The sequence below is a fragment of the Coregonus clupeaformis genome, chromosome 20, assembly GCF_020615455.1.
Source record: "Coregonus clupeaformis isolate EN_2021a chromosome 20, ASM2061545v1, whole genome shotgun sequence".
Taxonomy (NCBI): domain Eukaryota; kingdom Metazoa; phylum Chordata; class Actinopteri; order Salmoniformes; family Salmonidae; genus Coregonus; species Coregonus clupeaformis.
The window spans coordinates 50,748,478-50,774,772 of record NC_059211.1 but is presented as its reverse complement, the minus strand read 5'-3'; the positions used below and the strand labels follow the sequence as shown (position 1 = coordinate 50,774,772).

The 26,295-nt window shown below is 48.6% G+C and overlaps 1 protein-coding gene across 1 annotated transcript in view; it reads left to right on the top strand.

The window, feature by feature from the left end:
* The window catches only part of hmcn1 (hemicentin 1), a 213,524-nt gene that overhangs the window by 109,021 nt on the left and 78,208 nt on the right, over positions 1 to 26,295 (top strand). The window contains exons 24-34 of the mRNA XM_041838786.2: positions 14,202 to 14,474; positions 14,779 to 14,874; positions 15,240 to 15,434; positions 15,777 to 15,907; positions 17,204 to 17,351; positions 19,887 to 20,013; positions 20,115 to 20,269; positions 20,468 to 20,746; positions 22,318 to 22,599; positions 25,119 to 25,227; positions 25,647 to 25,816. Coding sequence (XP_041694720.2) covers positions 14,202 to 14,474; positions 14,779 to 14,874; positions 15,240 to 15,434; positions 15,777 to 15,907; positions 17,204 to 17,351; positions 19,887 to 20,013; positions 20,115 to 20,269; positions 20,468 to 20,746; positions 22,318 to 22,599; positions 25,119 to 25,227; positions 25,647 to 25,816 — 1,965 coding nt within the window. The remainder of the gene's footprint in view (positions 1 to 14,201; positions 14,475 to 14,778; positions 14,875 to 15,239; positions 15,435 to 15,776; positions 15,908 to 17,203; positions 17,352 to 19,886; positions 20,014 to 20,114; positions 20,270 to 20,467; positions 20,747 to 22,317; positions 22,600 to 25,118; positions 25,228 to 25,646; positions 25,817 to 26,295) is intronic.

Genomic DNA, 26,295 nt, shown 5'->3' with positions numbered 1-26,295 from the left:
GTGTTGTAACAATGTGCAAATAGTTAAAGTACAAATGGGAAAATAAATAAACATAAATATAGGTTGTATTTAAAATGGTGTTTGTTCTTCACTGGTTGCCCTTTTCTTGTGGCAACAGGTCATAAATATTGCTGCTGTGATGGCACACTGTGGTATTTCACCCAGTAGATAAGGGAGTTTATCAAAATTGGGTTTGTTTTCGATTTCTTTGTGGATCTCTGTAATCTGAGGGAAATATGTGTCTCTAATATGGTCATACATTTGGCAGGAGGTTAGGAAGTGCAGCTCAGTTTCCACCTCATTTCATGGGCAGTGTGCACATAGCCTGTCTTCTCTTGAGAGCCAGGTCTGCCTACGGCGGTCTTTCTCAATAGCAATGCTATGCTCACTGAGTCTGTACATAGTCAAAGCTTTCCTTAAGTTTGGGTCAGTCACAGTGGTCAGGTATTCTGCCACTGTGTACTCTCTGTTTAGGGCCAAATAGCATTCTAGTTTGCTCTGCTCTGTAGCAATTTTTGGTAATTCTTTCCAATGTGTCAAGTAATTCTCTTTATGTTTTCTCATGATTCGGTTGGGTCTAATTGTGTTGTTGTCCTGGGGCTCTGTGGGGTCTGTTTGTGTTTGTGAACAGATCCCCAGGACTAGCTTGCTTAGGGGACTCTTCTCCAAGTTCATCTCTCTGTAGGTGATGGCTTTGTTATGGAAGGTTTGGGAATCGCTTGCATTTAAGTGGTTATAGAATTTAACGTCTCTTTTCTGGATTTTGATAATTAGCGGGTATTGGCCTAAATTTGCTCTGCATGCATTATTTGGTGTTTTTCGTTGTACACAGAGGATATTTTTGCAGAATTCTGCATGCAGAGTCTCAATTTGGTGTTTGTCCCATTTTATGAATTCTTGGTTGGTGAATTCACTCTCTCTCTCTCAATTCAATTTCAATTTCAATTTCAATTTAAGGGCTTTATTGGCATGGGAAACGTATGTTAACATTGCCAAAGCAAGTGAAGTAGATAGTAAACAAAAGTGAAATAAACAATAAATATTAACAGTAAACATTACACTCAGAAGTTTCAAAAGAATAAAGACATTTCAAATGTCATATTATGTATATATACAGTGTTGTAACAATGTGCAAATAGTTAAAGTACAAATGGAAAGTAAATAAATATAAATATAGGTTGTATTTAAAATGGTGTTTGTTCTTCACTGGTTGCCCTTTTCTTGTGGCAACAGATCACAAATCTTGCTACTGTGATGGCACACTGGGGTATTTCACCCAGTAGATAAGGGAGTTTATCAAAATTGGGTTTGTTTTTCGATTTCTTTGTGGATCTCTGTAATCTGAGGGAAATATGTGTCTCTAATATGGTCATACATTTGGCAGGAGGTTAGGAAGTGCAGCTCAGTTTCCACCTCATTTTGTGGGCAGTGTGCACAGAGCCTGTCTTCTCTTGAGAGCCTGGTCTGCCTATGGCGGCCTTTCTCAATAGCAAGGCTATGCTCACTGAGTCTGTACATAGTCAAAGCTTTCCTTAAGTTTTGGTCAGTCACAGTGGTCAGGTATTCTGCCACTGTGTACTCTCTGTTTAGGGCCAAATAGCATTCTAGTTTGCTTAGTTTTTTTGTTTGTTCTTTCCAATGTGTCAAGTAATTCTCTTTTTGTTTTCTCATGATTTGGTTGGGTCTAATTGTGTTGTTGTTGTTGTTGTTGTCCTGGGGCTGTGTGGGGTCTGTTTGTGTTTGTGAACAGAGCCCCAGGACCAGCTTACTTAGGGGACTCTTCTCCAAGTTCATCTCTCTGTAGGTGATGGCTTTGTTATGGAAGGTTTGGGAATTGCTTCCTTTTAAGTGGTTATAGAATTTAACGGCTCTTTTCTGGATTTTGATAATTAGCGGGTATTGGCCTAATTCTGCTCTGCATGCATTATTTGGTGTTTTACGTTGTACACGGAGGATGTTTTTTGCAGAATTCTGCATGCAGAGTCTCAATTTGGTGTTTGTCCCATTTTGTGAATTCTTGGTTGGTGAGCGGACCCCAGACCTCACAACCATAAAGGGCAATGGGTTCTATAACTGATTGAAGTATTTTTAGCCAGATCCTAATTGATATGTCAAATTTTATGTTCCTTTTGATGGCATAGAAGGCCCTTCTTGCCTTGTCTCTCAGATCGTTCACAGCTTTGTGGAAGTTACCTGTGGCGCTGATGTTTAGGACGAGGTATGTATAGTTTTTTGTGTGCTCTAGGGCAACGGTGTCTAGATGGAATTTGTATTTGTGGTCCTGGCAACTGGACCTTTTTTGATACACCATTATTTTTGTCTTAATGAGATTTACTGTCAGGGCCCAGGTCTGACAGAATCTGTGCAGCAGATCTAGGTGCTGCTGTAGGCCCTCCTTGGTTGGTGACAGAAGCACCAGATCATCAGCAAACAGAAGACATTTGACTTCAGATTCTAGTAGGTTGAGGCCGGGTGCTGCAGACTGTTCTAGTGCCCTCGCCAATTCGTTGATATATATGTTGAAGAGGGTGGGGCTTAAACTGCATCCCTGTCTCACCCCACAGCCCTGTGGAAAGAAATGTGTGTGTTTTTTGCCAATTTTAACCGCACACTTGTTGTTTGTGTACATGGATTTTATAATGTCGTATGTTTTTCCTCCAACCCCACTTTCCATCAATTTGTATAGCAGACCCTCATGACAAATTGAGTCAAAAAGCTTTTTTGAAATCAACAAAGCATGAGAAGACTTTGCCTTTGTTTTGGTTTGTTTGTCAATTAGGGTGTGCAGGGTGAATACGTGGTCTGTCGTACGGTAATTTGGTAAAAAGCCAATTTGACATTTGCTCAGTACATTGTTTTTACTGAGGAAATGAACTAGTCTGCTGTTAATGATAATGCAGAGGATTTTCCCAAGGTTGCTGTTGACGCATATCCCACGGTAGTTATTGGGGTCAACTTTGTCTCCACTTTTGTGGATTGGGGTGATCAGTCCTTGGTTCCAAATATTGGGGAAGATGCCAGAGCTAAGGATGATGTTAAAGAGTTTAAGTATAGCTAATTGAAATTTGTGGTCTGTATATTTTATCATTTCATTGAGGATACCATCAACACCACAGGACTTTTTGGGTTGGAGGGTTTGTATTTTGTCCTGTAGTTCTTTCAATGTAATTGGAGAATCCAGTGGGTTCTGGTAGTCTTTAATAGTTGATTCTAAGATTTGCATTTGATCATGTATATTTTTTTGCTGTTTGTTCTCTGTTATAGGGCCAAAAAGATTGGAGAAGTGGTTTACCCATACATCTCCATTTTGGATAGATAGCTCTTCGTGTTGTTGTTTGTTTAGTGTTTTCCAATTTTCCCAGAAGTGGTTAGAGTCTATGGATTATTCAATTACATTGAGCTGATTTCTGACATGCTGTTCCTTCTTTTTCCGTAGTGTATTTCTGTATTGTTTTAGTGATTCACCATAGTGAAGGCGTAGGCTCAGGTTTTCTGGGTCTCTATGTTTTTGGTTGGATAGGTTTCTCAATTTCTTTCTTAGGTTTTTGCATTCTTCATCAAATCTCTCTCGCTCTCTCTCGCTCTCTCTCGCTCTCTCTCGCTCTCTCTCGCTCTCTCGCTCGCTCGCTCACTCTCTCTCTCTCTCTCTCTCTCTCTCTCTCTCTCTCTCTCTCTCTCTCTCTCTCAATTTAAAGGGGCTTTATTGGCATGGGAAACGTGTTTACATTGCCAAAGAAAGTGAAATAAACAATAAACAAAAATGAGAAGACACAAAACAACATAAAAAAACGATTAGAATTTAACAGTAAATATTGCACTCAAAAATATTTCAAAAAGATAAACATTTCAAGTGTTTTATTACCAGCAATGTATAGTGTTTTTGCAATGTGCAAATAGTTTTAGTACGAATAGTAGGGGACGATAAACATATCAATATTGTTAGTATTTACAGTGTTGTTTGTGCTCCACTGGTTGCCCTTTGCTCATGGCAACGGGCCACAAATCGTGCTGCTGTGATTGCACACTGTGGCATTTCACCTAACAGATATGAAAAATGCCATATTTTCTTAATTTTGGGTCAGTCACATTAGTAGGTATTCTGCCCCTGTGTACTCTGTTTAGGGCCAGATAGCACTCCAATTTGCTCTGTTTTTTGGTTGATTCTTTCCAGTGTGTCAAAAAGTTTTTGGTTGATTCTTTCCACTGTGTCAAATAGTGCTTTCTCATAATTTGGTTGGGTCTAATTGTGTTGCTGTCCTGGGGCTCTGTGGGTTCTGTTTGTATTTGTGAACGGAGCCCCAGAACCAGCCAGCTGAGGGGACTCTTCTCCAGGTTAATCTCTCTGTAGGTGAGGGCTTTGTGGTGGAATATGTGGGCATCACTTCCTTTTAGGTCGTTATAGAATTTAACAACTTTTGATAACTAGCGGGTATAGTCCTAATTCTAATCTGCATGCATTGTTTGTGGTTTTGCGTTGTATACAAAGTATATTTTTGCAGAATTCTGCTTGCAGATTTTCAATTGGGTGTTTGTCCCTTTTTGTGAATTATTGGTTGGTGAGTGGACCCCAGACCTTACAACCATAGAGGGCAATGGGTTCTATAACTGATTTAAGTATTTTTAGCCAGATCCTAATTAGGATGTAGAGTTTTATGTTCCTTTTGATGGTGTAGAAGGCCCTTCTTGCCTTGTCTCTCAGAGCGTTCACAGCTTTGTGGAAGTTACCTGTGGTGTTGATGTTTAGGCAGAGGTAGGTACAGTGGGGGAAAAAAGTATTTAGTCAGCCACCAATTGTGCAAGTTCTCCCACTTAAAAAGATGAGAGAGGCCTGTAATTTTCATCATAGGTACACATCAACTATGACAGACAAATTGAGGAAAAAAAATCCAGCAAATCACATTGTAGGATTTTTAATGAATTTATTTGCAAATTATGGTGGAAAATAAGTATTTGGTCACCTACAAACAAGCAAGATTTCTGGCTCTCACAGACCTGTAACTTCTTCTTTAAGAGGCTCCTCTGTCCTCCACTCGTTACCTGTATTAATGGCACCTGTTTGAACTTGTTATCAGTATAAAAGACACCTGTCCACAACCTCAAACAGTCACACTCCAAACTCCACTATGGCCAAGACCAAAGAGCTGTCAAAGGACACCAGAAACAAAATTGTAGACCTGCACCTGGCTGGGAAGACTGAATCTGCAATAGGTAAGCAGCTTGGTTTGAAGAAATCAACTGTGGGAGCAATTATTAGAAACGGAAGACATACAAGACCACTGATAATCTCCCTCGATCTGGGGCTCCACGCAAGATCTCACCCCGTGGGGTCAAAATGATCACAAGAACGGTGAGCAAAAATCCCAGAACCACACGGGGGGACCTAGTGAATGACCTGCAGAGAGCTGGGACCAAAGTAACAAAGCCTACCATCAGTAACACACTACGCCGCCAGGGACTCAAATCCTGCAGTGCCAGACGTGTCCCCCTGCTTAAGCCAGTACATGTCCAGGCCCATCTGAAGTTTGCTAGAGTGCATTTGGATGATCCAGAAGAGGATTGAGAGAATGTCATATGGTCAGATGAAACCAAAATATAACTTTTTGGTAAAAACTCAACTCGTCGTGTTTGGAGGACAAAGAATGCTGAGTTGCATCCAAAGAACACCATACCTACTGTGAAGCATGGGGGGTGGAAACATCATGCTTTGGGGCTGTTTTTCTGCAAAGGGACCAAGACGACTGATCCGTGTAAAGGAAAGAATGAATGGGGCCATGTATCGTGAGATTTTGAGTGAAAACCTCCTTCCATCAGCAAGGGCATTGAAGATGAAACGTGGCTGGGTCTTTCAGCATGACAATGATCCCAAACACACCGCCCGGGCAACGAAGGAGTGGCTTCGTAAGAAACATTTCAAGGTCCTGGAGTGGCCTAGCCAGTCTCCAGATCTCAACCCAATAGAAAATCTTTGGAGGGAGTTGAAAGTCTGTGTTGCCCAGTGACAGCCCCAAAACATCACTGCTCTAGAGGAGATCTGCATGGAGGAATGGGCCAAAATACCAGCAACAGTGTGTGAAAACCTTGTGAAGACTTACAGAAAACGTTTGACCTGTGTCATTGCCAACAAAGGGTATATAACAAAGTATTGAGAAACTTTTGTTATTGACCAAATACTTATTTTCCACCATAATTTGCAAATACATTCATTAAAAATCCTACAATGTGATTTTCTGGATTTTGTTTTCTCATTTTGTCTGTCATAGTTGACGTGTACCTATGATGAAAATTACAGGCCTCTCTCATCTTTTTAAGTGGGAGAACTTGCACAATTGGTGGCTGACTAAATACTTTTTTTCCCCACTGTATAATTCTTTGTTGTCAGGGCCGTGTAGAAATGGTGTGGTGTGGAATCAGGTGCAGAAGCAGATTGATAGTCCAATAATCTTTACTGGAAAGTGCGAGGCAATAATCCAAAACCAGCCAGAGGCAAAACGCACACAGGCGTAAAATACAAGCGCGCATAAACAGGCGCGCAAAACTCCTCTCAACCGAGAAGTAAGCAATACAGTAGAGGCGTACCAAACACAGGTACGAAATGACACCTAACACGAAACAATTACACACAACACTACACTAACAACAAGGAAACTAAATAGGGTGCTTAATTAGACATAACACAAGACAGGTGTGGCTAACAGACAAAACTAGTCAAACAGAAAACATAGAGCGGTGGCAGCTAGTACTCCGGAGACGACGACCGGCGAAACCTGCCCGAACAAGGAGGAGGAGCTGCCTCGGCCGAAACCGTGACAGTACCCCCCCCCTTGACGCGCGGCTCCAGCCGTGCGCCGACTCCGGCCTCGGGGCGCCCAGGAGGGCGCGGCGCCGGGCGCGTGGGATGACCACGATGGAATTCGGTCATCAGGGACGGATCCAGAATATCCCTCCTCGGCACTCCAGCACCGCTCCGCCGGACCGTACCCTCCCACTCCACGAGATATTGGAGACCCCCATCCGGCGTCTGGAATCCAGGATGGTCCGAACAGTGTACGCCGGAGCCCCCTCGATCTCCAACGGGGCGGAGGAGTCTCCTCAATCTCGAAGTCCTGGAGTGGACCAGCTACCACCGGCCTGAGGAGAGACACATGGAATGAGGGGTTAATATTCTTGTAATCAATAGGTAGTTCTAACCTGTAACACACCTCATTCAATCTCCTCAGGACTTTAAAAGGCCCCACAAACCGCCGACCCAGCTTCCGGCAGGGCAGGCGGAGGGGTAGGTTTCTGGTTGAGAGCCAGACTCGATCTCCAGGTGCGTACACTGGCCCCTCACTGCGGCGTAGGTCGGCGCTCGTCTTTTGTCGACGTATGGCACGCTGCAGATAGACATGAGCAGCGTTCCACGTCTCCTCCGAGCGCCCTACCCACTCATCCACAGCGGGGCCTCGATCTGGCTCTCATGCCACGGTGCCAGAACCGGCTGATACCCTAAGACACACTGAAAAGGGGTTAGTCTAGTGGAGGAGTGGCGGAGAGAGTTCTGTGCCATCTCGGCCCAGGGCACATATCTCGCCCACTCCTCCGGCCGGTCCTGGACAATATGACCTCAGAAACCTACCCACATCCTGGTTGACTCTTTCGACCTGCCCATTGCTCTCCGGGTGGTAACCCGAGGTAAGGCTCACCGAGACCCCCAAACGTTCCATAAATGCTCTCCAGACTCTGGAGGTAAACTGGGGGCCTCGATCAGACACTATATCCTCGGGTACCCCGTAATGCCGGAAGACGTGAGTAAATAGAGCCTCAGCGGTCTGTAGGGCAGTAGGAAGACCCGGCATGGGAAGGAGACGACAGGCCTTAGAGAACCGATCCACAACGACCAGGATGGTGGTATTCCCCTGAGAGGAGGGAAGATCGGTAACAAAATCCACCGATAGATGAGACCAGGGTCGCTGTGGAACGGGCAGGGGCTGTAATTTACCCCTGGGCAAATGTCTGGGTGCCTTACACTGGGCACATATTGAGCAGGAGGAGACATAAACCCTCACATCCCTGGCTAATGTTGGCCACCAGTACTTCATACTAAGGCAGTGCACCGTCCGGCCAATACCCGGATGTCAGAGGAGGGCGACGTGTGAGCCCAATAAATCAACCGATCCCGGACCTCGAGCGGGGACGTACGTCCGACCCACCGGACACTGTGGAGGACTAGGGTCGTGCACGTAACGCCCGCTCGATCTCCGCATCGACCTCCCACACCACCGGTGCCACCAGACACGACTCCGGTAGTATGGGAATGGACTCCACGCACCTCTCCTCCGCGTCATACCGGCGGGACAGAGCATCTGCCTTTCCGTTCTGGGACCCAGGGATGTAAGTAATCTTAAACACAAACCGGGCGAGAAACATAGTCCATCGAGCCTGGCGAGGATTTAGTCTCCTAGCGGCCCGAATATATTCCAGGTTACGGTGATCGGTCAGAATAAGGAAAGGGTGCTGAGCCCCCTCAAGCCAATGCCTCCACACCTTTAGGGCCTGGACTACGGCTAACAGCTCCCTGTCCCCTACGTCATAATTCCGCTCCGCCGGACTGAGCTTCTTAGAATAAAAAGCACAGGGGCGGAGCTTAGGTGGTGTACCCGAGCGTTGAGATAGAACGGCCCCAATACCGGCCTCGGACGCGTCTACCTCAACTTGAAACGGTAAAGTGGGATCCGGGTGCGCCAACACCGGAGCCGAGGTAAACAGGTCCTTCAGTCTCCCAAAAGCCCTGTCCGCCTCAGCCGACCACTGCAAGCGCACCGGACCCCCCTTCAGAAGAGACGTAATGGGAGCTGCCACCTGTCCAAAACCCCCGGATAAACCTCCGGTAGTAATTCGCAAAACCCAAAAACCGCTGCACCTCTTTAACCGTCGTTGGGGTTTGCCAATTACGCACGGGCGGACACTCGGTCCACCTCCATTCTCACCCCTGACGCAGACAACTGGTAACCCAAAAAGGAAACTGACTCCTGGAAGAACAGACATTTCTCAGCCTTGACATACAGGTCATGCTCCAACAGTCTCCTCAATACCCTGCGCACCAGGGCTACATGCTCGGCCCGAGTAGGGCTGTACACCAGAATATCATCGATGTACACCACCACTCCCTGCGCCTGCATGTCCCGGAAAATTTCATCTACAAACGATTGGAAGACTGATGGAGCATTCATTAACCCATATGGCATGACGAGATACTCGTAATGGCCGGAGGTAGTACTAAATGCTGTCTTCCACTCATCGCCCTCCCTAATGCGCACCAAATTATATGCGCTCCTGAGGTCCAATTTTGTGAAGAACCGTGCCCGTGCAATGACTCCGTCATAGTCCCAATCAGCGGAAGTGGATAACTATATTTAACAGTCACCTGATTGAGACCGCGGTAGTCAATACACGGACGCAGACCTCCATCCTTCTTCTTCACAAAAAAGAAGCTCGAGGACGCGGGAGAAGTAGAGGTCCGTATGTATCCCTGTCTCAGAGACTCGGCAATGTAAGTTTCCATTGCCCTTTTCTCCTCCTGTGACAAAGGATACACATGGCTCGCGGAAGCGCTGCTCCTGTCTGGAGGTCTATCGCACAATCCCCCTGTCTATGAGGTGGCAATCGTGCCGCCGGGTTTTACTAAACACGAGTGCCAAATCCTCATACTCAGGAGGAATGTGCAGTGCGGACATCTGGTTCGGACTTTCCACCGAGGTCGCCCCTACGGAAACACCCAGACATAACCCCTCACACTGAGCAGACCACCCTTTAAGAGCCTTCTCTCGCCACGAAATAGTAGGATCATGGGTAGTCAACCAGGGAAGCCCCAGTACCACCGGATACGCAGGAGAGTCAATCAGATAGAGTTGAATCATCTCCTCATGACCCCCCTGCGTCATCATCCTAAGTGGCGCTGTGAGCTCCCCAATCCACCCAGATCCTAACGGACGACTATCTAAGGCATGTACGGGGAAAGGCTTATCGACTGGAAGGAGGGGAATCCCTAACTTAACACAGAATTTATGATCTATAAAATTCCCAGCTGCGCCTGAATCGACTAGCGCCTTATGCTGGGAACGAGGTGCAACCTGTGGAAAACAAACAGGTAATGTAAAGTGGACGACAGAAAGCTCTGGGTAAGTAGGGCGCCTACTCACCTGGGAGAACTCCCCACTGTATGGCCTGCCATCTCCCTCCTCAGGGAACCCTCCCAGCACCTAGCCGCGGTGTGCCCTCCGCGGCCACACTTGGTGCAGGAGACTGCTCCCCTCGGGTTCCTTCCTCTTTTCGTTCTAGCGCCAGCCCCTCCGAGCTCCATCGGACTCGGCTCGGAGGTGCTGGAGGGTGGAATGGGAGGCCCCCATCTGGGACGCCCGCGGGTCGTGAGTAGGTTGTCCAGACGAATAGCCATGTCCACAAGCTGGTCAAAAGTTAAAGTAGCGTCCCTACACGCTAACTCCCTGCGGACGTCCTCCCTAAGGCTACACCTAAAATGGTCTATGAGGGCCCTCTCATTCCACCCCGCGTCAGCCGCTAGAGTCCGGAACTCCAGTGCGAATTCTTGAGCGCTCCTCATCCCCTGTCGGAGGTGGAATAGACGTTCCCCCGCCGCTCTACCCTCTGGTGGATGGTCAAAGACCGCAGAAAGCGGCGGGAGAACTCCGCATAGGTGACTGTGGCGGAGTCTATTCCCCTCCATTCGGCGTTGGCCCACTCCAACGCCTTGCCGGTGAGACAGGAGATGAGGGCGGAAACGCTCTCGTATCCCGAGGGCGCCGGGTGTATAGTGGCCAGGTAGAGCTCCACTTGCAAAAGGAAACCCTGACACCCGGCAGCGGAGCCGTCGTACGCCCTCGGGAGCGAGAGCCGAATCCCACTGGGTTCCGGTGGATGAGTAGGCAGGTTCTCTGGTGGTGATGGAGCGACCGGTGGGGCTGTGGGAACACCGCTGATCTCCCAGCGCCGAAGAGTGTCCATGACGCCCTCCAACGCGTGCCCGATCCGATTGATGCGATGTTCCTGTCCCTGGAGACGCTCCTCCACGCTGTCGACTTGTGCTCCTGCTGATTCCATTGAAGTGGTGTGTAATTCTGTCAGGGCCGTGTAGAAATGGTGTGGTGTGGAATCAGGTGCAGAAGCAGATTGATAGTCCAATAATCTTTACTGGAAAGTGCGAGGCAATAATCCAAAACCAGCCAGAGGCAAAACGCACACAGGCGTAAAATACAAGCGCGCATAAACAGGCGCGCAAAACTCCTCTCAACCGAGAAGTAAGCAATACAGTAGAGGCGTACCAAACACAGGTACGAAATGACACCTAACACGAAACAATTACACACAACACTACACTAACAACAAGGAAACTAAATAGGGTGCTTAATTAGACATAACACAAGACAGGTGTGGCTAACAGACAAAACTAGTCAAACAGAAAACATAGAGCGGTGGCAGCTAGTACTCCGGAGACGACGACCGGCGAAACCTGCCCGAACAAGGAGGAGGAGCTGCCTCGGCCGAAACCGTGACATTTGTGTTCTCTAAGGCAACTGTGTCTAGATATAATTTGTAGTTGTTGTCTTGGCTACTGAACTGTTTTTGGAACACCGTTATTTTTGTCCTACTGAGATTTACTGTCAGGGCCCAGGTATGACAGAATCTGTGCAGAATATCTAGGTGCTGCTGTAGGCCCTCCTTGGTTGGTGACAGAAGCACCAGATCATCAGCAAACAGTAGACATTTGATTTCTGAGTTCAGTAGGGTGAGGCCGGGTGCTGCAGACTGTTCTAGTGCCCTCGCCAATGCATTGATATATACACTGAGTGTACAAAACATTAAGAACACCTTCCTAATATTGAGTTGCATCCCGCCCTTTTGCCCTCAGAACAGCCTCAATTCCTGAGTTGCAGTCTTCAGTCGCAGCACAGACACACTCATTAGATGTTAAATACCTGATGTGTGAGAACACTGCACTGAACATTACTCACTCAGCCCCAGACACATGAACATTACTCATTGGGCCTGGGCAAGACCAGCAAGTGTGTTTAAACTCAATCTACACAGACATATGGGTAGACAGACAGACAGGGAGAAGAGAAGAGCAGAGAAGATGAGAGGAGGAGAGGAGAGGAGAGGAGAGGAGAGGAGAGGAGAGGAGAGAGGAGAGGAGAGGACGGGGGAGGGGGAAGGGGAAGGGGAAGGGAAGGGAGGGGAAGGGGAAGGGGAAGGGGAAGGGGAAGGGAAGGGAAGGGAAGGGAAGGGAAGGGAAGGGAAGGGAAGGGAAGGGAAGGGAAGGGAAGGGAAGGGAAGGGAAGGGAAGGGAAGGGAAGGGAAGAGGAGAGGAGAGGAGAGGAGAGGAGAGGAGAGGAGAGGAGAGGAGAGGAGAGGACGGAGGAGAGGAGAGGAGAGGAGAGGACGGAGGAGAGGAGAGGAGAGGAGAGGAGAGGAGAGGAGAGGAGAGGAGAGGAGAGGAGAGGAGAGGAGAGGAGAGGGAAATGAAGTGAAATGACAGCATTGGCTAGATGATGAGTACACTGAGTCAGGCACTCAGGACTGTTTGAAGTGTTGGTGGATATGACTAAAGCCGTCTGAACACTACAATTAACCTGCAGCAGCAATCTGAATGGCATCTAAATACCACATAATAATCACCTGTAGGAGTGGAGAGGTTTCTGAGGTGTACTGCGCTTTTTTGTCCAAACATAGTAAACACTCACAGCCACAGACTGGGAATTAGCACTGTTAGACTGTTCAGATCTATCTGAGACAGCAAAGTAGTGGAGGAAAGGAGAATGTAACTGATAATATGTATGATGACTTGTTAAGAAAATAGCTCAGTAAGTGGAATACCTAATTTATAATCCTTGTTCTCCCCTGCCTGTCTCTACACTGACTGCCTGTCTTCTCTCCTGTCTGTCTCTCTCCACTGACTGCCTGTCTTCTCTCCTGTCTCTCTCCACTGACTGCCTGTCTTCTCTCCTGTCTGTCTCTCTCCACTGACTGCCTGTCTTCTCTCCTGTCTCTCTCTCCATTGACTGCCTGTCTTCTCGCCTGTCTGTCTCTCTCCACTGACTGCCTGTCTTCTCTCCTGTCTGTCTCTCTCCACTGACTGCCTGTCTTCTCTCCTGTCTCTCTCTCTCCACTGACTGCCTGTCTTCTCTCCTGTCTCTCTCTCCACTGACTGCCTGTCTTCTCTCCTGTCTGTCTCTCTCCACTGACTGCCTGTCTTCTCTCCTGTCTCTCTCTCTCCACTGACTGCCTGTCTTCTCTCCTGTCTGTCTCTCTCCACTGACTGCCTGTCTTCTCTCCTGTCTCTCTCTCCATTGACTGCCTGTCTTCTCGCCTGTCTGTCTCTCTCCACTGACTGCCTGTCTTCTCTCCTGTCTGTCTCTCTCCACTGACTGCCTGTCTTCTCTCCTGTCTCTCTCTCTCCACTGACTGCCTGTCTTCTCTCCTGTCTCTCTCTCCACTGACTGCATGTCTTCTCTCCTGTCTGTCTCTCTCCACTGACTGCCTGTCTTCTCTCCTGTCTCTCTCTCTCCACTGACTGCCTGTCTTCTCTCCTGTCTGTCTCTCTCCACTGACTGTCTGTCTTCTCTCCTGTCTGTCTCTATCCACTGACTGCCTGTCTTCTCTCCTGTCTGTTTCTCTCCACTGACTGCCTGTCTTCTCTCCTGTCTGTCTCTCTCCACTGACTGCCTGTCTTCTCTCCTGTCTCTCTCTCTCTCCACTGACTGCCTGTCTTCTCTCCTGTCTCTCTCTCTCCACTGACTGCCTGTCTTCTCTCCTGTCTGTCTCTCTCCACTGACTGCCTGTCTTCTCTCCTGTCTCTCTCTCTCTCCACTGACTGCCTGTCTTCTCTCCTGTCTGTTTCTCTCCACTGACTGCCTGTCTTCTCTCCTGTCTGTTTCTCTCCACTGACTGCCTGTCTTCTCTCCTGTCTGTTTCTCTCCACTGACTGCCTGTCTTCTCTCCTGTCTGTCTCTCTCCACTGACTGCCTGTCTTCTCTCCTGTCTCTCTCTCTCCACTGACTGCCTGTCTTCTCTCCTGTCTGTCTCTCTCCACTGACTGCCTGTCTTCTCTCCTGTCTGTCTCTCTCCACTGACTGCCTGTCTTCTCTCCTGTCTCTCTCTCTCCACTGACTGACTGTTTCCTCTGACTGCCTGTCTTCTCTCCTCTCCAGTGCCCCCCAGTATCCAGGCTGGCCCGAGGGTGATGAAGGTGCAGGTGGGGCATCCTGTGGATCTGCCCTGCGTGGCGCGAGGGGTGCCACAGCCCTTCCTGGCCTGGCTGAAGGATGGCGCCGCCCTGGTGGTGGATGGGACACAGTACAGGACCTCCCTCGATGGCTCTCTGACCCTAGGCCAGGTGGGGCTGAGTGATCAGGGGACCTACACCTGCCTGGCCACCAACATCGCTGGAAGCGACCAGGCCAACGTACAGCTGCAGGTGCAAGGTGAGTCACTGAGTCCCCTATAAGCCTCACCGGAGATTCTTTAGAATAATAGTTAAGGGGAAAGGGAAAGGGGATACCTAGTCAGTTGCACAACTGAATGCATTCAACCGAAATGTGTCTTCCGCATTTAACCCAACATGGTTTTGCAATACTGCCTCCAAACTCTTTACAAACATAGTTTATGTTTAGGATTAAGATATGGTTTATCCTATACCTAAACTGAAAGGTTAAGGATATGCCCATGCACAGTTGTTATTTTCCTTAATGTGGTGTGTGTGTCCTTCCCCGTCACCTCCCTCCTCAGTTCCCCCCGTGGTTGATGTGCTGGAGCCCCCCTTCAACAGCCCACACCAGGAGAGAGTAGCCAACCAGCGCATCGCCTTCCCCTGCCCAGCTAAAGGTGAGAACCAACTCTGCTTTATATAGTAATCTAATCACAATAGCATCCACTAGACAAAATGTGTCATCTGTCAACCAGTAAGGTTCCCCTTCAGTCATCCTTATACAATAGACTGGATGTTGTTCTTCTACATCTGCATTTCTTGCTGTTTGGGGTTTTAGGCTGGGTTTCTGTTTAAGCACTTTGTGACATCTGCTGATGTAAAAAGGGTTTTATAAATACATTTGATTGATTGATGTTGTCTACAAGATATACAAAACAACTAGCTAAATATCATTTGCTCACCTATCTTACCACTTTTCTTTCTGTTTCTTTATTTGATGATCTCTCCTGCCCCGTCTCCCTCCCTCCCTCCCTCCCCTCAGGCACTCCTACCCCTGTGATAAAGTGGTTGCGTAATGGTCAGGAGCTGACGGGGAACGAGCCCGGTCTGACCATCATGGAGGATGGAACCCTTCTCATCCTGGCATCGGTGTCCCAGCAGGACAACGGAGAGTATGTCTGCACTGCCGCCAACGAGGCTGGCACCACCCACAAGAAGTACCAGCTCAAAGTCAACGGTGAGCTAACCTAGTGTGAAATATTATAATACTACTGTAGTAGTAGTGGTACTGAATCAATAGTAGAACTGAATTATATGGTAGTTTATGGTAGCACTTTCTCATTATGTTGTCATATGGTAACACAGTGTCTTACGGTAATACTATGTCATGTGGTATTACTGCTAAAGTAATATATTAATACTATGTCATGTGGTATTACTGCTAAAGTACTATATTAATACTATGTCATGTGGTAGTACTGCTAACTGTTTACCCTCCACTACACTACCAGTAGTACTGTTGAAGTAAAGCATAATGTAACATAGCAGACTGGACCTTTGTTCTATCCCCTCCATGCAGTGCCCCCAGATCTCCGTGACAACGGGTCGACAGGCAACGTGTCGGTGGTGCTGAACCAGCCTACTAACCTGGTGTGTGATGTCACAGGAAGTCCCGCTCCCGTCATCACCTGGTACAAGGATGGCGTTCCTGTAGGTGAACTCATATTACACAGCTGCTGTAGAGATGGATGTTAAGATAAAACATAAGCCATGCACATTCATTTGATACATAATAGTGTGCCTCCTGAATAGATGATTGATTACTAATAAATCATCCTTTTAGTCTTGTGTTGTTTTACACTACTAAATATTGTGAATATGATAACAGACCTTTAATCATTAAATACATCCATCACTTAGAGCAGGGGTATTCAAATCTTACCATACGAGGTCCAGAGTACTGGTCCAGTTCAAGGTCCAGATTAGCATCATGGATAGCATCATGGGCAGCATCGTGGATAGCATCACGGATAGCATCACGGATAGCATCATGGGTAGCGTCATGGATAGCATCATGGGCAGCGTCATGGATAGCATCATGGGCAGCGTCGTGGATAGCATCATGGGTAGCGTCATGGATAGTGTCATGGGTAGCATCATGGATAGCATCATGGGTAGCATCATGGGTAGCATCATGGATAGCATCATGGTAGCGTCATGGATAGCATCATGGGTAGCATCATGGATAGCATCATGGATAGCATCATGGGCAGCGTCGTGGATAGCATCATGGATAGCATCATGGGTAGCGTCATGGATAGCATCTTGGGTAGCGTCATGGATGGTGTGTGTGTCGGGCCGTGTGTGTCTGTGTGTTTTTGTGTGTGTGTGTGTGTGTGTGTGTGTGTGTGTGTGGATTAAAAACAGCAAGGAGGAAATACTGTATCTAATGATGCTTTTGAAGCAGCAGGCTCATAGATAACACATCATTATAATAATGATGATATATTCATATGGGAGCATAAGCCTAAATTGTACACTGTAATAGAATATATTCCAGCTCACATTGGCTGCAGGCTAAGTGTTGTTATTTGGCTGCAACCGTGTTCTTTCCCCTCCAACAGAGCTCATGTCCTGCAGATGGGAAAATCATAATGTTAATGTTAATTCAGTAATAAAGTAAAACCTAAAGTCCAGTTCTGTTATCCGTCTGCTGTCAGTTCAAAAGCAACAATTAGCAATGAATTTTAAATGAGTACATACAGGGTGTGAGTCACAGGCGGCTGGTGGAACCTTAATTGGGGAGGACGGGCTCATAGTAATGAGTGGAACGGAATTAATGGAATGGTATCGAAAATCATCAAACACATGTTTTCCATGTGTTTGATACCATTCCATTAACTTATGAGCCGTCCTCCCCTCACCATCCTCCACTGAGTACATATATATCATATATTTATTCAATATGTGATTCTCTTAATGATTTCTCAATGTGTGTGTGTGTAGGTGGTTCCTAGTAGCAGTGTTCAGATCCTGCAGCGGGGGAAGACCCTGAGGCTATTGAAGGCCGTCACAGCAGACGCAGGGCGTTATAGCTGCAAGGCCATCAACATCGCAGGAAGTACAGAGAAGGACTTCCTCCTGGATGTGCTGGGTGAGTAGAGACAGTACTGACGGGCTGGGTGAGTAGAGACAGTACTGACGGGCTGGGTGAGTAGAGACAGCACTGACGGGCTGGGTGAGTAGAGACAGCACTGACGGGCTGGGTGAGTGGAGACAGCACTGACGGGCTGGGTGAGTAGAGACAGCACTGACGGGCTGGGTGAGTAGAGACAGCACTGACGGGCTGGGTGAGTAGAGACAGCACTGACGGGCTGGGTGAGTGGAGACAGCACTGACGGGCTGGGTGAGTAGAGACAGTACTGACGGGCTGGGTGAGTAGAGACAGCACTGACGGGCTGGGTGAGTGGAGACAGCACTGACGGGCTGGGTGAGTAGAGACAGCACTGACGGGCTGGGTGAGTAGAGACAGCACTGACGGGCTGGGTGAGTAGAGACAGCACTGACGGGCTGGGTGAGTGGAGACAGTACTGACGGGCTGGGTGAGTAGAGACAGCACTGACGGGCTGGGTGAGTAGAGACAGCACTGACGGGCTGGGTGGAGTAGAGACAGCACTGACGGGCTGGGTGAGTGGAGACAGCACTGACGGGCTGGGTGAGTAGAGACAGCACTGACGGGCTGGGTGAGTAGAGACAGCACTGACGGGCTGGGTGAGTGGAGACAGCACTGACGGGCTGGGTGAGTAGAGACAGCACTGACGGGCTGGGTGAGTAGAGACAGCACTGACGGGCTGGGTGAGTAGAGACAGCACTGACGGGCTGGGTGAGTAGAGACAGCACTGACGGGCTGGGTGAGTAGAGACAGCACTGACGGGCTGGGTGAGTAGAGACAGCACTGACGGGCTGGGTGAGTAGAGACAGCACTGACGGGCTGGGTGAGTAGAGACAGCACTGACGGGCTGGGTGAGTAGAGACAGCACTGACGGGCTGGGTGAGTAGAGACAGCACTGACGGGCTGGGTGAGTAGAGACAGCACTGACGGGCTGGGTGAGTGGAGGCAGCACTGACGGGCTGGGTGAGTAGAGACAGCACTGACGGGCTGGGTGAGTAGAGACAGCACTGACGGGCTGGGTGAGTAGAGACAGCACTGACGGGCTGGGTGAGTGGAGACAGCACTGACGGGATGGGTGAGTAGAGACAGCACTGACGGGCTGGGTGAGTAGAGACAGCACTGACGGGCTGGGTGAGTAGAGACAGCACTGACGGGCTGGGTGAGTAGAGACAGCACTGACGGGCTGGGTGAGTGGAGACAGCACTGACGGGCTGGGTGAGTAGAGACAGCACTGACGGGCTGGGTGAGTAGAGACAGCACTGACGGGCTGGGTGAGTGGAGGCAGCACTGACGGGCTGGGTGAGTGGAGGCAGTACTGACGGGCTGGGTGAGTAGAGACAGCACTGACGGGCTGGGTGAGTAGAGACAGCACTGACGGGCTGGGTGAGTAGAGACAGCACTGACGGGCTGGGTGAGTGGAGACAGCACTGACGGGCTGGGTGAGTGGAGACAGCACTGACGGGCTGGGTGCGTGGAGACAGCACTGATGGGCTGGGTGAGTGGAGGCAGTACTGACGGGCTGGGTGAGTGGAGGCAGCACTGACGGGCTGGGTGAGTAGAGACAGCACTGACGGGCTGGGTGAGTGGAGACAGTACTGACGGGCTGGGTGAGTAGAGACAGCACTGACGGGCTGGGTGAGTAGAGACAGCACTGACGGGCTGGGTGAGTAGAGACAGCACTGACGGGCTGGGTGAGTAGAGACAGCACTGACGGGCTGGGTGAGTGGAGACAGCACTGAATGGCTGGGTGAGTGGAGGCAGTACTGACGGGCTGGGTGAGTAGAGACAGCACTGACGGGCTGGGTGAGTGGAGACAGTACTGACGGGCTGGGTGAGTAGAGACAGTACTGACGGGCTGGGTGAGTAGAGACAGCACTGACGGGCTGGGTGAGTAGAGACAGCACTGACGGGCTGGGTGAGTAGAGACAGCACTGACGGGCTGGGTGAGTGGAGACAGCACTGAATGGCTGGGTGAGTGGAGGCAGTACTGACGGGCTGGGTGAGTAGAGACAGCACTGACGGGCTGGGTGAGTGGAGGCAGTACTGACGGGCTGGGTGAGTAGAGACAGCACTGACGGGCTGGGTGAGTAGAGACAGCACTGACGGGCTGGGTGAGTGGAGACAGCACTGACGGGCTGGGTGAGTAGAGGCAGCAATGACGGGCTGGGTGAGTAGAGACAGCACTGACGGGCTGGGTGAGTAGAGACAGCACTGATGGGCTGGGTGAGTGGAGGCAGTACTGACGGGCTGGGTGAGTAGAGACAGCAATGACGGGCTGGGTGAGTAGAGACAGCACTGACGGGCTGGGTGAGTAGAGACAGCACTGACGGGCGGTGGGGAGGCTGATTGGTTGGTTGGAGAAAAGGCAGGATTCTGTTGGATTACTCATGTTACAGCTGAACTTGTCACTGTATTGGACAGTGTTATCATCATTTCCACACAAAAAAATGATTTAGTCTCCTTTGACTCCTTGATCTCATTGATATCTCCAATCTTCCCCCTTTTCCCTGCCTTTAGTCCCCCCCACCATCGTAGGGACGGGCTCTCCTCAGGATGTGTCGGCAGTCCTCAACCAGGAGATCAGTCTGGACTGTAAGGTCAAAGGAACTCCCTTTCCCACAATCCAGTGGTACAAAGACAGGAAGTGAGTTCCCTCTTCCACCAGTTGTGTATAGACGAATATGAACAATTCAACTGGATGTGATTCTAATCCCATGGGGTGTGTGTCTCCCCTCTCTCTCCCAGACTGGTGTTCCTAGGTGACCCCAACATAGAGGTCAGCAACAAGGGCCAGACATTGAAAATAAAGAGTGCTCGTCTCGGAGACCAGGCACGCTACCAGTGTAGTGTCACCAACGCAGCGGGCAAACAGACCAAAGACTTCAACCTCAGTGTCTATGGTGGGTGTGGATCAAAGCCTGTGTGTGTGTGTGTGTGTGTGTGTGTGTGTGTGTGTGTGTGTGTGTGTGTGTGTGTCTCTGTGTCCTGTGACTAAGGTGAGATTAATGAATGTTTAAAGAGTGTTTGCATGGGGTGTGTATTCGGAGTTACATATCTCTAATTTCTCTCATCCCCTCTCACCCCCACCCTCACCCTAGTCCCTCCCACCATAAAGGGTGGTAACGTGACCTCAGAGGTCACCGCCCTCCTGGATACCGTAGTAATGCTGGAGTGTGAGGCGCGCGGCGTTCCGCTCCCCACCATCACCTGGTACCGTAACGGAGAGGCAATCCTGTCCAGCCACCAGGCGCAGTACGTGGACCGAGGTCACTTCCTGCGGATCCCGCGCGCCCAGGCGTCTGACACTGGTCAGTTCAGCTGCAGGGTCACCAGTGTGGCGGGCACTGCAGAGAAGAACTTTGAGCTGGACGTTTACCGTAAGTACCCTAACTCTACCTCACTTTACCATAAGTACCCTAACTCTACCTCACTTTACCGTAAGTACCCTAACTCTACCTCACTTTACTATAAGTACCCTAACTCTGCCTCACTTTACCATAAGTACCCTAACTCTGCCTCACTTTACCGTAAGTACCCTAACTCTTCCTCACTTTACAGGTAAGTACCCTAACTCTACCTCACTTTACCATAAGTACCCTAACTCTTCCTCACTTTACAGGTAAGTACCCTAACTCTACCTCACTTTACCATAAGTACCCTAACTCTTCCTCACTTTACAGGTAAGTACCCTAACTCTACCTCACTTTACCATAAGTACCCTAACTCTTCCTCACTTTACAGGTAAGTACCCTAACTCTACCTCACTTTACCATAAGTACCCTAACTCTTCCTCACTTTACAGGTAAGTACCCTAACTCTGCCTCACTTTACCATAAGTACCCTAACTCTTCCTCACTTTACAGGTAAGTACCCTAACTCTACCTCACTTTACCGTAAGTACCCTAACTCTTCCTCACTTTACAGGTAAGTACCCTAAATCTACCTCACTTTACCGTAAGTACTCTAACTCTTCCTCACTTTACAGGTAAGTACCCTAACTCTACCTCACTTTACCATAAGTACCCTAACTCTTCCTCACTTTACAGGTAAGTACCCTAAATCTACCTCACTTTACCGTAAGTACTCTAACTCTTCCTCACTTTACAGGTAAGTACCCTAACTCTACCTCACTTTACCGTAAGTACCCTAACTCTTCCTCACTTTACAGGTAAGTACCCTAAATCTACCTCACTTTACCGTAAGTACCCTAACTCTTCCTCACTTTACAGGTAAGTACCCTAACTCTACCTCACTTTACCATAAGTACCCTAACTCTTCCTCACTTTACAGGTAAGTACCCTAACTCTACCTCACTTTACCATAAGTACCCTAACTCTTCCTCACTTTACAGGTAAGTACCCTAACTCTGCCTCACTTTACCATAAGTACCCTAACTCTTCCTCACTTTACAGGTAAGTACCCTAACTCTACCTCACTTTACCGTAAGTACCCTAACTCTTCCTCACTTTACAGGTAAGTACCCTAAATCTACCTCACTTTACCGTAAGTACTCTAACTCTTCCTCACTTTACAGGTAAGTACCCTAACTCTACCTCACTTTACCATAAGTACCCTAACTCTTCCTCACTTTACAGGTAAGTACCCTAAATCTACCTCACTTTACCGTAAGTACTCTAACTCTTCCTCACTTTACAGGTAAGTACCCTAAATCTACCTCACTTTACCGTAAGTACTCTAACTCTTCCTCACTTTACAGGTAAGTACCCTAAATCTACCTCACTTTACCGTAAGTACCCTAAACCTTCCTCACTTTACAGGTAAGTACCCTAACTCTACCTCACTTTACCATAAGTACCCTAAATCTACCTCACTTTACCGTAAGTACTCTAACTCTATCTCAAAGAGCTGGATGTTTACCTTAGTACCTAACTCTACCTCAAAGAGTTGGACGTTTACCGTTTACCTAACCCTAACCTCTCTCCCTCAGTTCCTCCTTCCATTGAGGGGGGGCAGGACACCGCTACAGAGAGAAAGGTGGTACTCACTAAGCCCCTTACCCTGGAGTGTGAGGCTAGGGGGCACCCTCCCCCCACCCTGACCTGGCTGAAGGATGGCGTACCAGTTCGGAATGGGGAGAGCATCAACATTCTGGAGCAAGGCCGGAAAATCGAGATCCTCTCCACTTCTGTGTCCGACGCCGGCCGCTACGTCTGCGTGGCAACCAGCGTTGCCGGGGAGAAGGAGATCAATTACGACGTCAGTGTCCTAGGTACATACACACACACACACGCACACACACACAGACGCACTGTACACATCTGTCAGTGTTCTAGGTGAATGAATCCCCCAGTCCATATGTATATTTTCTAGATCTACCCAGTTACTCAGCGTATACATTCACTAAACTGTTTCTATTCTATTGTATCTGTCATCAAAGAGCACTAATTCACAGGAAAAGACAGTTTAGGTTTTAGGTTGCCGGACCACTTGGCTCAACCTCCACTTCCATAAATCACATAGGATTGAATGAAAGACTTCCCAGAAGAAACACATTAGTCTTATATTAGCGTTAACAACCTGTTCTGAGGATTACCATGGTTTAAGATGACAGGTGTCAGTGAAAACACTGGGTTGTTCCCTTCGCTTTGTTTCAGCGTATTATTCTTTCACAGTGGTGATCAGTCAATGTCAGCAGAGAAGGCCTTGCCCAGTTAAATCTCAGGACTCCACTGCTTTCTGTCAGTTAGCTTAGAGATTAGAGGTAAGAGGTAAGAGGTAAGAGGTAAGAGGTAAGAGGTAAGAGGTAAGACAGAGAGAAAGAGAGATGGGAGAGTGAGAAATAGAGAGCAAGAGAGAGAGAGAAGGGGGGGGGGGAGACAAAGAGAGGGAGTGGGAGCGAGAGAGAGAAGGGGAGAGAGAAAGGGAGAGAGAGAGAGATTGAGTGTGTGCCATGTCCTCTGTGTCCAGATGTTTAAGCACCTGAACCGTCTGTAGTCTGTACTGTCTGACATCAGAGGAGGGGTGAGGGCGTTATTCTGTAATCTGCTGAACCTAAAAAACGTATGTGGACACCCCTTCAAATTAGTGGATTTGACTATTTCAGCCACACCCGTTGCTGACAGGTGTATAAAATAAAGCAAACAGCCATGCAATCTCCATAGACGAACATTGGCAGTAGAATGGCCTTACTGAAGAGCTCAGTGACTTTCATTGGAAAGGATGCCACCTTTCCAACAAGTTAGTTCGTCAAATGTCTGCCCTGCTAGAGCTGCCCCAGGCAACTGTAAGTGCTGTTATTGTGAAGTGGAAATGTCTAGGAGCAACAACGGCTCAGCCGCGAAGTGGTAGGCCACACAAGCTCACAGAACGGGACCGCCGAGTGCTGAAGCGTGTAGCGCATGAAAATCTTCTGTCCCCGGTTGCAACACTCACTACCGAGTTCCAAACCGCCTCTGGAAGGAATGCCAGCACAAGAACTGTTAGTCGAGAGCTTGATGAAATGGGTTTCCATGGCCGAGCAGCCGCACGCAAGCCTAAGATCACCATGCCCAATGCCAAGCGTCGGCTGGAGTGGTGTAAAGCTCGCCGCCATTGGACTCTGGATGGAGCAGTGGAAACGCATTCTCTGGAGTGATGAATCACGCTTCACCATCTGGCAGTCCGACGGATTAATCTGGGTTTGGCAGATGCCAGGGGAACGCTACCTGCCCCAATGCAGTTTGGTGGAGGAGGAATAATGGTCTGGGGCTGTTTTTCATGGTTCGGGCTAGGCCCCTTTGTTCCAGTGAAGGGAAATCCTAATGCTACAGCATACAATGACATTGTAGACAATTCTGTGCTTCCAACTTTGTGGCAACCGTTTGGGGAAGGCCCTTTCCTGTTTCAGCATGACAATGCCCCCGTGCACAAAGTGAGGTCATTCAGAAATGGTTTTGTCGAGATCGGTGTGGAAGAACTTGACTGGCCTGCACAGAGCCCCGACCTCAACCCCATCGAACACCTTAGGAATGAATTGGAACACACCTGCTAGCCAGGCCTAATCGCCCAACATCAGTGCCTGACCTCACTAATGCTCTTGTGGCTGAATGGAAGTAAATCCCTGCAGCAATCTTCCAACATCTATAGGAAAGCCATACACACACACACACACACACACACACACACACACACACACACCATAGACACTGAGGTTCCGCTGGGCTACTCTGCATTCAAACATTCAAACGCTGTCGTAAATTAAAGCTAATGTATACATGAGAATGTTTGCTGCCAAAGGCAGCATAGTTAGCCTACACTCAGCAGCGATCATTTCAACATCTGGATGGCGATGGCCTCAAGTGAATGCAGTGCATTATGCACCACAGAGCACTCCCATCAGTCAATCCAGATTGATTTAGTGGCGGTGGATCGAATGTGATGTGAAAGGAAATCTGATCCAGGATGTATTGTAGTGGGCGATGTGGTATGAAAAAGAAAGCGTGGATCAACTGGAAAATGTTGAGGAGATCTACAATGTGCAGATAGAGTAAGAGGGAGGAACAGAGAGAGTCTCTCTCCTGTTGAACAGTATAGCCTAGACATGTAGAAAATATCAAGGTCTATATCAATTTCTATATATCTCTCTTCGTCAAGCGTTTGCACTAACATTAAATTACAGAGCATTACTTGCTAGAAATCCTTAATGAAAAAAGTAGTTTTATGAGATGGTGTTAGCAACAGGACATTCTTTCTCAGACTTCTTCTGTATGGTATGGTTGTGTTTGGAACCCTTTGTCTGTCCAATCACAGTTCCCCCTGTGGTGGAGGGAGGAGATGAGGTCACAGACACCACGGTCATCATCAACAACCTCCTGGAGCTAGAGTGTCGCGCCACGGGAACACCTTCACCCGTCTTCACGTAAGCCCCTTACACACGTACACACACACACACACACACACACACACACACACACACACACACACACACACACACACACACACACATACACACACACACACACACACACACCTTCACCCGTCTTCACGTAAGCCCCTTACACACGTACACACACACACACACACGTACACACACACACACACACACACACACACACACACACACACACACACACACACACACACACACACACACACACACACACACACACACACGTACACACACACACACACACACACACACACACACACACACACACACACACACACACACACACACACACACACACACACACACACACACACACACACATACACACACTGCATCCTCTCTCTCACGAACAAACTTTAAAGCTCTCTGTCTCTCTCTCTGTTCTGTAGGTGGTTTAAGGACGGTCAGCCGGTCAGGCAGGGTGAGGGGTTGAGGGTCACGGCTAACGGCCGTCGGCTGGTCATCTCTCGGCCCCAGGTCTCAGACACGGCACGCTTCCAGTGTGTGGCCACCAACGAGGCCGGAGACCATAAGAGGGACTTCAATGTGGCCGTCCATGGTATACACACTGCTGTGGTTCTGTAAAATCTGTACCTTTGGAAAGTATTCAGACCCCTTGACTTTTTCCACATTTTGTTAGGTTACAGCCTTATCCTAAATTTGATTAAATTGTTGTTTTCCCTCATCAATCTACACACAATACCCCATAATGACAAAGGAACAACTAAAATATCACATTTACGTAAGTATTCAGACCCTTTACTCAGTATTTTGTTGAAGCACCTTTGGCAGAGATTACAGCCTCGAGTCTTCCTTGGTATGACGCTACAAGCTTGGCACACCTGTATTTGGGAAGTTTCTCCCATTCTTCTCTGCAGATCCTCTCAAGTTTTGTCAGGTTGGATGGGGAGCGTTGCTGCACAGCTATTTTCAGGTCTCTCCAGAGATGTTAGATCGGGTTCAAGTCCGGGCTCTGGCTGGGCCACTCAAGGACATTCAGAGACTTGTTCCGAAGCCATTCCTGCGTTGTCTTGGCTG